This window comes from Hakea prostrata, chromosome 1 (assembly GCF_041222555.1).
Source record: "Hakea prostrata isolate BN-2017 chromosome 1, UWA_Hpros_2, whole genome shotgun sequence".
Lineage (NCBI taxonomy): Eukaryota > Viridiplantae > Streptophyta > Magnoliopsida > Proteales > Proteaceae > Hakea > Hakea prostrata.
This window is the reverse complement of record NC_142600.1, coordinates 6141518-6153508: the sequence shown is the minus strand read 5'-3', so window position 1 is coordinate 6153508 and position 11991 is coordinate 6141518. Positions and strand designations below refer to the sequence as shown.

At 38.4% G+C, this 11991-nt stretch overlaps 1 protein-coding gene and 1 non-coding gene across 2 annotated transcripts; both read left to right on the top strand.

Moving 5' to 3' along the window:
- Positions 1-7450: 7450 nt before the first annotated feature.
- On the top strand, positions 7451-11387 carry LOC149026979 (protein kinase STUNTED-like). The gene is made up of 10 exons (XM_089157662.1): positions 7451-7957; positions 8088-8185; positions 8275-8527; positions 8640-9371; positions 9470-9718; positions 9805-9968; positions 10078-10157; positions 10231-10378; positions 10484-10633; positions 10825-11387. Exons 1-10 carry the CDS (start codon positions 7774-7776, stop codon positions 11065-11067), a joined length of 2301 nt encoding a protein of 766 aa, XP_089013788.1. The 5' UTR covers positions 7451-7773; the 3' UTR covers positions 11068-11387.
- Positions 11388-11865: 478 nt separating this feature from the next.
- TRNAE-CUC (transfer RNA glutamic acid (anticodon CUC)) lies at positions 11866-11938 on the top strand. Its single transcript has one exon. It is a non-coding gene; the product is annotated as a tRNA-Glu (tRNA).
- Positions 11939-11991: the final 53 nt, after the last annotated feature.

The following is an 11991-nucleotide window of genomic DNA, read 5'->3' as shown; positions in this document are numbered from 1 at the left end:
TTACCTTGGGAAAGAATCCCACAGACAAATCTGGTTTATTTATACGGGTAACTGTTACCTCATAGTTGATACCTACTGAGCAAGAACCCCATCCCCGAAAAACTTCACTACTATTAAAAATCATTATGTGGGCAAATGAACCCATTGTTGCACGGGAAAGCAGATAATCATTTTAAAGATTCTTATTGTCGCCATTGATTGAAGGGTGGCCCTCCATTGTTACATATTGTCATTATATTGATAGGTTTTATTGGCTTTCTGTATCTTCCTACTTCTTTCACCAATATGATGATCTTTTCCATTTTACATTATTGAGCAAATCATCATTCTGACAAAAGAAAATCTTTCTTTCTTTTTTTTTAATACAGAAAGAGAGTCCAGATGCTTCATTCCCAACAGCAATAAGGACAGATACCCACTACTATTAGGGTGGTAGACCTATCTCCATACTGTGTGGGACATATAATTTTAGAGGTGAAGCCCTCCCTCCCCCCCTTTCTACATCACATAAAGTGGGGTTTCATCTCATTTTCAACTCTAAAACTAAAAAAGAAAGGGTGAAAAAACTACTTTTTCTTTATTAATCAAGGGATCCACTGCACCCCAAATGATGCATCGAGACAACTAAACCTCTGCTCATGTTAGGGGGACACCAATTGGGAAAACATGATGTCTTATTAGTGAGACAATTAAGGGAGAGAAAAAAAAACAAATTCGCAGACATCCATTTTGTCATTTTCCAAGGGAAATCCATTATTTTTCTGAGCAGATCCAGTGAATGAATGAATGTATTTGAGAATTCATTATCATTAGGGAACCAGATATTAGAAGCTGTTCTGTTCTTGTTCCAGAAAGGGTCTTTTTTTTTTGGGTTTTCAATTTCTCTTGCATCTAACTAGAAAATACAGAAGGCTTTTTTAAAACAGAGTGGAGGTGTTAAAGAAGAGCCATTTGCTATCCGGCAAGACCCAACCTTGATGCAAAGTGAAGCTATTTAGAAAGGGATAACTACTGATTAAACAGAGCAATTTTGAAAATTGCTTCTCACCACAAAGTGAGAACTGATTAGAGTGGAGAGCTTTTGAGAAAGCTCTTACTACCAGTATGAGAATAAACTAGATTAGTATTGAGGACCTTGACTAGAAAAAGACAAAATATATAAATTTTTTTAGGTGGAAAAAGACAGTAGTATATTATACAGAGAAATGCACCTTTCACTGCACGGCAGAGGACAAAACCCTTTTAAGAGATTCCTAATATCGTGATTGAGTGAAGTCTTGGTTTTAATTGTCATTTTTTATAGGTATTTTTGGCTTTTTCTCATATGTCCAAATTGATGACTTCTATTTTCAGCATTGGGTCAACAGAAAAATCTAGATGAAAATTAAGAAGATGGTGCTTCAGTCTCTAATTTGGGTCAGGTGGAGCATTCAGCTTTTTGGATGTGTTTTTGACACAGTGATAGCAGGTTCTTATGTAGAAGTAATGAGTTCAAAAACATCTTGAGTTCGAACTTTCGTTTTTCTATACTTTCTCCCCCTTCTCTTCCTCATTTCTCACGCCTATGTAGGGGTAGAGCTACCCGAGGACCAGTGGTTGTGGCCCCTACCCATTTTTTAAAATTTTCCCGTTGGCTCTTTTTTCTTTTTTCATGTGTGAAACATCAGCATTTGCATCTCCCACCCATGGTACCTATCGCCGACACAGGGCGATTTTTCTCTGTATTGCTGGGGGGCGACATGAAACCCCCCAGCAATACGATAAAATCAATTTATCGTCGATATATCGTGATAAAAGTCGATATATAGCAATAAATTCTGAAAATATCAAAATTTTAAAATTCAAAATTTAAAAACATCTAAAATATTGGGGAGAGAGAGGGCCAGAGGGGTAAAAGGAGTCAATTATGCTTATGTCTCTCTCCAGTCTCCACACACCACACCGCAGATCGAAGAGGGATTATGATTTCTGGGAGAAGGGAAGAAACGATGGGGGTGACCAGAAAAACGATGGTGGTGACCAGTGTCGGAAACCATGGCGGTGACGGTGATGGATTCTGAGATCTGAAGAAAAACTTGTGCTCTCTCATCTCTGCATTCTCCTCTTATCTCTCTCCATATTTGCAATCTCTCTGCTTCTCTCTCTCCCAAACTCACCTGCAAGCCAAAGCCGCCCATCTGGGGTTTCCATAAGGGTGTCAATTTGGTTAAAAAACCATTAAACCGTACCGTATCGTACCGAACCGTTTTCAAATTCGATACGATTTTTACCATAACCGAATTTGGTAATTCGGTACGGTATGGTTATGGTATACAGTGTCATACCATCAGTAAATACCGTTTACCATACCGTTAAACCGATTACCGATTATCATTTACCGTACCGTATTTTATACCGTATACCGTAAAGTTATTAACCCTTTAAAGTTTAAAAAACCCTAAACTTATCTTAGAGAGTCACGCTTCACTTCGAAGAATCAGAAGACAAGAGTCACAGAGATAGAGAACACTAAACAGAGACTCGTTCCGTTGTTCGTTCTTCACTTCCTCGTTCTCTACTTCTTCGTTCTTCCTTGCTCCTTCTACTTCTTCATTCTTCGTTCTTTCTTCCTTAATCGATTGCTCTGTGGCTCTACATGATTGAAGATTTTGTGAGTTCTTCCGTTCTTCTTGTTAATAAGTGAGAGCTTAAGCACTTATATATAGGTCTTTCTCTTCTTTATATGTTTTCAGTTGATGAAATTGTACTTCCAGTAGGTAATTTTATTTGGATTAGAAGAAGAACAGTGGGTCAGAGACAATTAAACCAAGTTCCCATACCATGGATCAAGTGCTCTTCCATCTTATTTACTACTACTTCATTATGGATCAAGTCCTTACTACTACTTCACTTATTTATGGTCTTGGTTTAATATGTTGTATCTGAACAGTGGGGAAGGATGTTATGAATTGTTGCATTGGGCCACTGGTTGTGGTTGTATAAGTCACTGTTGATGTATGCTTATTATAATTCACATCGTGTTTTTTTGCATGTTCCATACTTGAACAATCATAAAAAGAAATATTGTTCCCATACAATATCGTAACAAAACTGCACTGTATACCGAACCGTGCCGTTTTCATACCGTACCGTTTTCATATTGTACCGTATAAATATGGTACGATATGATTATAGTTTGAGGTTTTCAAATTCAATACCGTACCGAATCGACACTCTTAGGTTTCCATGGTAAACCGTAAACTGTAAACATCGACAGAAATAGCAAGTTACAGTAAAACACAGTTAAATAAACGGAGAAAGTGCATTACCTTTGTGTAAGGGTCGAGGAGCAGATCCAAAACCTGTTGCAAGGGAGGAACAAAAAGGAGAAAATGGAACCGATGGAGAGAGAGAGAAGCAGTGAGCAGAAGGCGATGTTAGAACAACGACATAGGGTTCGATTTCTTCGGCCAACATATCGCGATATGTCGCCTTATCGGTGGTTTCGCCAACCACCAACACGGCGACATTGACCGATCATTCAAACATTGCTCCCACCCCTCCCCCACGTTTTTTCCCTTTCCCTTTCCCTTTTTTCTTCCTAATTTTAGATATTTTCTTTCTAGCCCTTTTTTAACATGTGAAATATCACTATTTGGCTCCCACCCCTCTCCCCACGTTTTTTCCCTTTCCCTTCCCCTTTTTTCTTCCTAAAAATAGTGCACATTTATAACAAATAAGTGAATGAGAAGAAAAAAAATTAGAAGGTATTCTAGAAATCTAGACATTTTAATTTTAAAGTCAAAATTTTAATTTCAGCCTTTTATTTTATTTGACATAAAAAGTACACGTGCACAATGCACAGCTGATGATTTTTTTCCAAGAAGGATCTCTGAAATTTATGATGAAGAGAGACCGAGAGCTAAAAATTTGGGACAGATGACCTCAGAGAAATGGGCCTTATGGGCCCTGGAAATCGAGTGAGAGATTTTGAAAAACCAACCATATCCGATCGCAAACCATAATATATTCGAAAGCGATATCTCTCCCTCTCCTCCCCAAGAGGTCAAACATCTCAGTCCACAAACAGACGAACAAAGCTTCAACTCATCATCTTTAATCAAACAAACCCTAACCGACACTCCTCCCTCCCACAGTCCCGCACAGTCACCCAGAACTACTCTCATTGAGTTTGGTGTGATAACCAAAATGACAGTGAGATTATACATTTCCGATTACTTCACCCTAACCGTCAAACCCAAAATTTAAGTCGTCTTTCCTTTTCGGTCGGTAGAACGGTAGAAGTTAGAACTGCTGTGATATGATTAAGTCGTTGTTCTTCTTTTCATTAACTAACAGTTACTATTAATAGTAGGGAAAACGTAATCTGGGCAATCTTTAAAACAGTTAACGGACATGATTGACAAATCCCAACGTCTTTCTGTTACCACTAATCCTAAATCTTAAACATGATTTGCAGCTTTTCCTTTTTAATATCTCCCGCCTTATGGCGCGGATTAATGTTTCACATTTTTGAATTACCGTTGTTGTTTCAGCGTTACGGTTGTTACTTTATCACACATATCTCCGGGAAATAAGAGATATTGGATTAATTTGCACACATGTGGGGACCACCACTTCTCTTCTCCAATCAAATCGGTTGTGATCATCAATAGTCAGGTCAAACAATAGTGGAAAGCATCTCCACCGTTGAACAAATAAGGAGAACATATATATCTATATCTGAGATAATCAAGATTGCGACCTGTTTGTCCATATTCCATTTGGATTCAGATGATTTGCGGGGCCCATCCGTACATTTCCCCCTATTAGATTAACGATAAACGCTTATAAGACTATTAATCCATCGCCAAGATCTAATAATTCACACGTGGCTTGATCTAACTGGGCGCGATCCGAAGTTGGAAGTTTAGGTAGAGATTTGAGGGCTCAATGTAGCCGACCAAGGCATGGCCCACGTTAAGAGGAGCTGCCGTAGCACATGAGGAACGCGACGTTGAAGGAGGACGGAAACCGACCACCCACGCTTCGCGGTCGTGTTTTATTATTATTTTATCATTCCGCCACGGAAAGATATGTGGTGATGATGGTGGACCCTACGCCCCCCACACACTTACTTTTTAGTGGACTTCACTGTGGGACCCCACCAGTCCGCCGGTGGTGGTGGGTGGGCCAGGCATCTCACGTGTTACATAAGCTAAGTAGGGACCCACCTTCTTTCTTTTTACCAAAATTTAACCAGCACTCACCGACAGGGTTAATAATAGATAATTCACCTATAACTTTCACTTATTAATAGATGTACCAAAAGATTCCAAAATATTGGTTTTTGCTCGAGGTCCATTGACTTGTATGTGGGACCTAAGACCCTTGAATGAGAGAGACAGATAAATCAATCGAACAACGCCGTCACCGTGAGGAACACGTGACAACTGCCGTTGTCGTCTGGGGTCAGCAACGTGGCTTTATGTACGGCACAGATCACGTTAAACGAGGTCCCACTCGATGTCGACCTGGCAAACGAAGCGGAAGATGTTGAAGTAAACGTGGAACCGAGCCACGTGCGTACGAAAAGATATGAACTACACCCACCTTGGGCATTTGACAGAATCGGTCCGACCAATATTTGGTCCAACCAACCGCGGTTTGATTTACGGCTGACGTGGTTCGCTCGAAAGCATTCGCTTTTTGCTTTTCCATCAAACCTAAACAAATGGCGCACATGCATTTTCTTGAATCGACTACCAAACTCATTTCTATTTATTTTTATAAACTAAATATTTTACAATAATACTGTCCACTTCTTCTTTACAGCCATAATATTATAATTTTATATAACAATAAATAAATAACAAATCTGGTGTCATATGTCAAGTTGATACCTTTTTAAGCATGTCATGATTTATAATCAATTTTCAAAAAAAATAAAAACATAAAATAGCAAATTGAGGATTATAATATTACTTATTTATGTCAATTTAAGGCACTAAGGAGATCAATGAAACAAGAAATGTTCCTATTCCTTATACAACAAGGATTTGAACCAAATAAATCTGCCCAAACAAAAGAGCCTAAAAAGGAAAACCTAATTACTTGTATAATGTCTTTTATCCTTTGTCTCTCTTATTTATTAATTTTTATAAACATCAATGACATTATAAGTGGATAAAAGTTACTTTGATCATGACAATGATGTAACTTGTACTGGGTTTTTCTTTTTCTTTTTTTTCCGCCTCTCTGTAAAGATATCGCTTGCTCATTTTATTTCGTCGAGTTTTATTTGTAGCATGTAAAAATATGAATCACTTATGTGTGTGATGTTTTGGATTTTTTGCTTGATCAATAAAATATGTATTTATTGTCAAAAACTAAACAAATTACCTAATTCATGTCGATTTCAATTCTCTTCTTCTTTTTGGTTTTTTTTTTTTTTGGGTGTGGGGGTGGATGAGTAAATTTTAACTTTGATTCTTTATGTTAATTAAAATATTCAAATTCCTAAAATAGTAGAGCTTATAACAAAAACAAAATATTGAACCCTTTAGAAAAAGATGACCATGACTAACATAATTTCTTAACCACTACAAATTAATTTAATTAAGTCAACATAAAATAGAATGGGAGCATGCAGTATTCCATAAATGAAGTCAATGAATTAATCATAATTTTAATTTTCAAATTTAAACAAGGACTTGAAGACCTAATTACTTGCATCACATACATGCAATGACACACGATGATGCCACCAATTTTGTAGTGCGTAGATGAATAAATTTACATACAAGTTTACAATTTCTATTATAAGAAGACTTCACATGATTCACGTCTTACATATGGATGGGTTTAGCAACAAATATCATTTTCATCACCATCAAAAGTAGCATAAACTTAAAAAAGTGATTGATTAGCTCAATCAAATTATGGACCATCAGTTTAATCTTAATCCATGTTCTAGGTTAAATTTAAAAATAATTAGTGTTCAAAGAAAACAACCATTGAAGAAAACTATGTGTAAGTAAATCTTAATAACCGCGCATTGGTCAAATTCAACCCATTAATTGTATATGTAAAATCATTTTACAATTATGGTATTCATCTCTGTCAATTGTATTCAACTTTGAATCAAATCCTTGAACATGGTCCCCACTCAAAGTCCAAATTCAACCATAACCATCTTCATCATATCATTTATATATACAATACATATTTGAATTTTTAAAAAAAAAAATCACTCCTTGATCTGTCTAATTTTCTAATGAAGTAATCATCAAAAATGAATGACAATAAATGCTAAAAAATTATATAAATTTTTATCTAATATTAAATGAATGCTTTTTTTTTTTTTTTTTTTTTTTTTTTTTTTTTGTGTTGGGTAAACGATGGCTGTTTGACGCTTTGAGCTTTACGTAAAGATGAACAGGTGAGATGTAGGAGGTGCGAGTAGAGTTGAAGAAACGGATATTCCTGATCGCCAAATCACTGAACGTAGCAGATCAGGTCCACGCATTGGGACGGCTAAGATCGATTTCGATTCATTTTGGTGGGCGGGTGAGAGAAGCAAATCAAAGCAAAGCAAAAGAAGCACCGGTTCGGCCATGGTTATATAATGAAGAGAGGCACAGAAAATGAGGAATTATCAGAGGCGATGGTAATGGGTCGCCAGGTTCTGTAAACGGCGGGAAGAATCAGAAGAAGAAGAAGAAGAAGAAGACGACTTTCAGGAAGATCTGAAAGTAAATGTGAACAGAGTGAGGAAGAAAAAAGAAAAAAAAAATGAAAATGCAAAGTGCTAGACCGGTCAGCGAAGGTGAAGAAGAAGTCACCGGTAGTGATGGGTCGACGGTAATGGTAGGAGTAAAGTTAGATGCAGAGAGCAGAGAATTACTTACTTGGGCTCTCGTTAAAGTCGCTCAACCAGGTGATCGTGTTCTTGCTCTTCATATACTTAGTGAAGCAGGTGAGACTCTTTACTTTTGTAGAATCACTTTTTGAATTTCTGGGTTCTGGGTTGTGGGTTGTGTTCTGTTGTTGACAATGGTATCTGGTTTCTGTTGTTCTTCTTGTTTTCTCCTTATTTGGAGAGATAGACGTCATTGATCGAGATGGGAAATCATGTCTTCTCTCGTTGGTCAAAGCTTTTGATTCTGTACTAGCTGTTTATGAAGGTTTCTGCAATTTGAAACAGGTTTATACATAACCCCTTCTTATCATTCTCCTATTAGTTATTTGTTTTTTGGGTGTTTGAACTAAGGGGATTTGGTTGCAATCGTGAAGGTGGATCTCAAACTCAAGATTTGCAGAGGGTCTTCAGTTCGAAAAATTTTAGTGCGAGAAGCGAAAGCTTGTGGAGCTAATAAAGTCATCTTAGGAACGGCTAGTAACCACCACCACAAAATTGGTTCGCCGGTTTCGGTTGCTAAGCACTGCGCGAAGAAACTTTCTAAAAGTTGTTGTGTCGTTGCTGCTAATAATGGTAAAGTCGTGTTTGAGAGAGAAGCTTCTGTGGCACCCTCCGGTAGCTCTCGAGGTTGTACTCTGTGGTTTTCCGTTTTCCCCCATTTTTAGATTTCTGTTTTTCTTTGTTGTCTCTATAAATATGGAACTGTCTTTTGAAGTCTTTCCGTTCTCTCTTACGGCAGGAGAAGATCATTGCCTGCGTAAGAATTTGTTCTCTGCGATTCAGCGTTCGCTGAGTAAATATCATAACAGTAAACTGCTAAAGAGCACACCAGCATCGGCTGAATCAAATCAGGGAACCTGTAGGGGTTCTGAGGCAGAACTACCGAAAACAGAATCGGATTGTTCAGAGGCTTCACTAGGGCTGAATTGCTTAATTTGTAAGAAGGGCACTGATTCGCAGGATACTAACTGTAACCAACACATACAAGATTCTAATGGTGATGACAACGAAGACAATTCTTTGGCTTTGGTGCCAATACAGACTTTAGAAGAATCATCAGGTTCAATCTCGCTTAAGATCCATAAAATGCCAGAGTTGAGACCTGGTTGGCCGCTTCTTCGTCGGATGTTCTGGCCAAATCTGCGTTCAGAGGAGAGGTCTTCTTCTTCCAAGCAGATGTCTGTAGTTCAATGGGCAATGCGGCTTCCTAACAGGTCTCCAGTAGCAATTTATCCTGACATTAATCAAACAACCAGTCATCAAGATGATGAATCTTGTGCTTCTAACTTGGATGGAGAGAGCGGTGCAATTGTTCTAGTAGGGATCAGTGCGGCTTCTCCACCTCCTTCACCCTACAATGGATCTAAGAAAATCCCCCCAGAGTTGGAAGGTCTTCACGACAAGTACTCTTCCACATGTAGATTGTTTGGGTACCAGGAACTTGTGTCGGCAACATCTAACTTTAGTCCTGGTGTGTTTTCAACTCAAATTTCCTGTTAATTTCAACTTATATTGAGTTGGGTTTATGTTATTGTGGTTTGTTTCTAACAATCTAGCCTCCTTTCACAGATAATTTGGTCGGAAAAGGAGGCAGTAGTCAGGTTTATAGAGGTAGTCTTCCAGATGGGAAAGAACTGGCAGTAAAAATTTTGAAGCCTTCAGAAGATGTGTTGAAAGAATTTGTGTTGGAAATTGAGATCATCACAGCCTTAAATCACAAGAATATAGCCTCCCTCTTTGGATTTTGCTTTGAAGACGAAAATCTTCTATTGGTTTATGACTTCTTATCCAGAGGAAACCTTGAAGAGAACCTTCATGGTAGTGATTAGTTAATTTTCTTTCTGTAGATTGATTGTAAAATTGCATTCTTGCATTGTTGTAATGTTTCTTATTCACTGTATCAGAGAATAGGAAGGACGGGACGGCCTTTGATTGGGGAGAGAGGTACAAGGTTGCTTTGGGGGTGGCTGAGGCTCTGGACTACCTACACACTGGGAGTACTCAAAAAGTGATCCATCGGGATGTGAAATCGTCAAATATCCTCCTCTCTGATGATTTTGAGCCACAGGTGCTCCACTGCACTCTTCTAGAATCCTAATTTTAGTGTCCTCTTACTTCACAGCAAATCCTAAATCCTCTGCTATCACTGCTCATATTGTTCCTGTTGTTTCCTTCAGTTGTCAGATTTCGGACTGGCTACATGGGCTTCAACCTCCTCATCTCACATAACATGCACAGATGTTGCAGGCACTTTTGGGTATGTGGGTTTTCCTACTGTGATTTCCCTATAATCATCTATGAACAAAGACTAATTTATTCCTCTGTGGCAGATATTTGGCTCCTGAGTACTTCATGTATGGCAAAGTAAATGACAAGATTGATGTTTACGCCTTTGGTGTTGTTTTACTTGAGCTTCTCTCAGGAAGAAAGCCCATATGTGATGACTGTCCAAAGGGCCAAGAGAGCCTGGTTATGTGGGTAAGTTATTGGTTATATCCTAGTAGGGTGGGTACCTTTGTTTATTTCCTTGAATGTGTTTTTTTTTTCGTTTTGACTGACAATGGGGGAGATGGCCATGTTCAGGCAAAGCCAATTCTGGATGGTGGCAAAATCACCCAATTATTAGATCCGAGCTTTGGGGATAAGTATGACCAGGATCAGATGGAGCAGATGGTTTTAGCTGCTTCACTTTGTATCAGACGCTCACCTCGATCTAGACCTCGAATGAGCCTTGTAAGTCATCCTTCCACTGCGTGTCTTCCATTTTGACATAGCAGTATGTTTCTTATCATGACTACTGAATCCTCTGTTACCAAATTGACCTCAGGTCTTGAAGCTCCTTCCACTGTGTCTTCCATGTTTATATAATGAGATATTGTTTCTTATCATGACTACTGAATCCTCTTTGACCCAATTGACCTCAGGTCTTGAAGCTCCTTCAAGGTGATCCTGAAGTAACCAAGTGGGCAAAGCTACAGGTTAATGCTTCAGAGGAGTTCGATGCACAGGATGAGGAAGCATTTACCCACACTAATATCCAGTCCCATCTCAATCTTGCATTGCTTGATGTGGAGGACGATTCAATGTCCGTCAGCAGCGTCGAGCAAAACATATCATTAGAGGATTACTTACGAGGAAGATGGAGCCGCTCTTCGAGCTTTGATTAACCATTTTACAAAGCAAAAGGACGAAGTCCTTGTTAGTTTCTTCGTGTACATTCTTTTCTCCACCTGTTGTTCCTCTTCTTGTATTTTCATTTGCAAATAGGTCTTGGATGAGAGGTTGTTAGCTGTTGTACCCTCCTCCTTACCTTGTTAGTCATGATTTTCTCAGTCACAGTAAGCTTGGGCAGGTTTTGGAATCATTAATTGGTTCTACTGAGTGTTTATTCAGAATGGTTGGTAACAAGTGTTTGATATGAGTTGCATTTGAAGAAATAATAAGAGCAATGCTACCTTTGAATTCGCTTCCTTTAATCTATCATGTGTTTTGCAAATCGATTCAGCTGAGTCTAATGATTGGATTCAACTTGGACAAAATCCATCAGTTTCAAGTCTACTTGTGTGCCCATCAATTCAACTTTTGATGAAGAGAATCTAAATTCTATGTCAGGGAGAGAGTTGACTTTTATTGAGACTGATATACGTATACCAGAAGATGCTGTTCTGGAGTGTAGCTATCAATAGCTCATGATGTGGTTTAACAGAAGAGGAATAGTGAGGAAGAAATGTTAATAGGTGATTGTTCTAATTGTTATTTAAAAGATGGATTAATTATGGCAAGGAATCCTGATGGATGCTTAGGTCATGCAAGAGTTAACTTGATGCAATGCACAAGTTATTGATCCATAGATTCCATATAGAAGTTAAAAATCACTGCACTTTTATCACCACGGCTATAGTGGCCCTGGGGTTCCATCTTAGTTTGTAAGATCATTCATTTAATTATATATGTAAATTAATATATCCGTTGTAGTCTAGTTGGTTAGGATACTCGGCTCTCACCCGAGAGACCCGGGTTCAAGTCCCGGCAACGGAATTATATTGCCTTTGGCATCAGATCGGCCCTTTAAGCAACAAATAGAGAAAAAT

Coding starts and splice junctions, on each gene's coding strand:
- LOC149026979 (XM_089157662.1), top strand. CDS start 7,774: ATGAAAATGCAAAGTGCTAGACCGGTCAGCGAAGGTGAAGAAGAAGTC. Junction 8,186..8,274: donor GTTTCTGCAATTTGAAACAG/GTTTATACATAA, acceptor GCAATCGTGAAG/GTGGATCTCAAACTCAAGAT. Junction 9,969..10,077: donor CTGATGATTTTGAGCCACAG/GTGCTCCACTGC, acceptor TGTTTCCTTCAG/TTGTCAGATTTCGGACTGGC.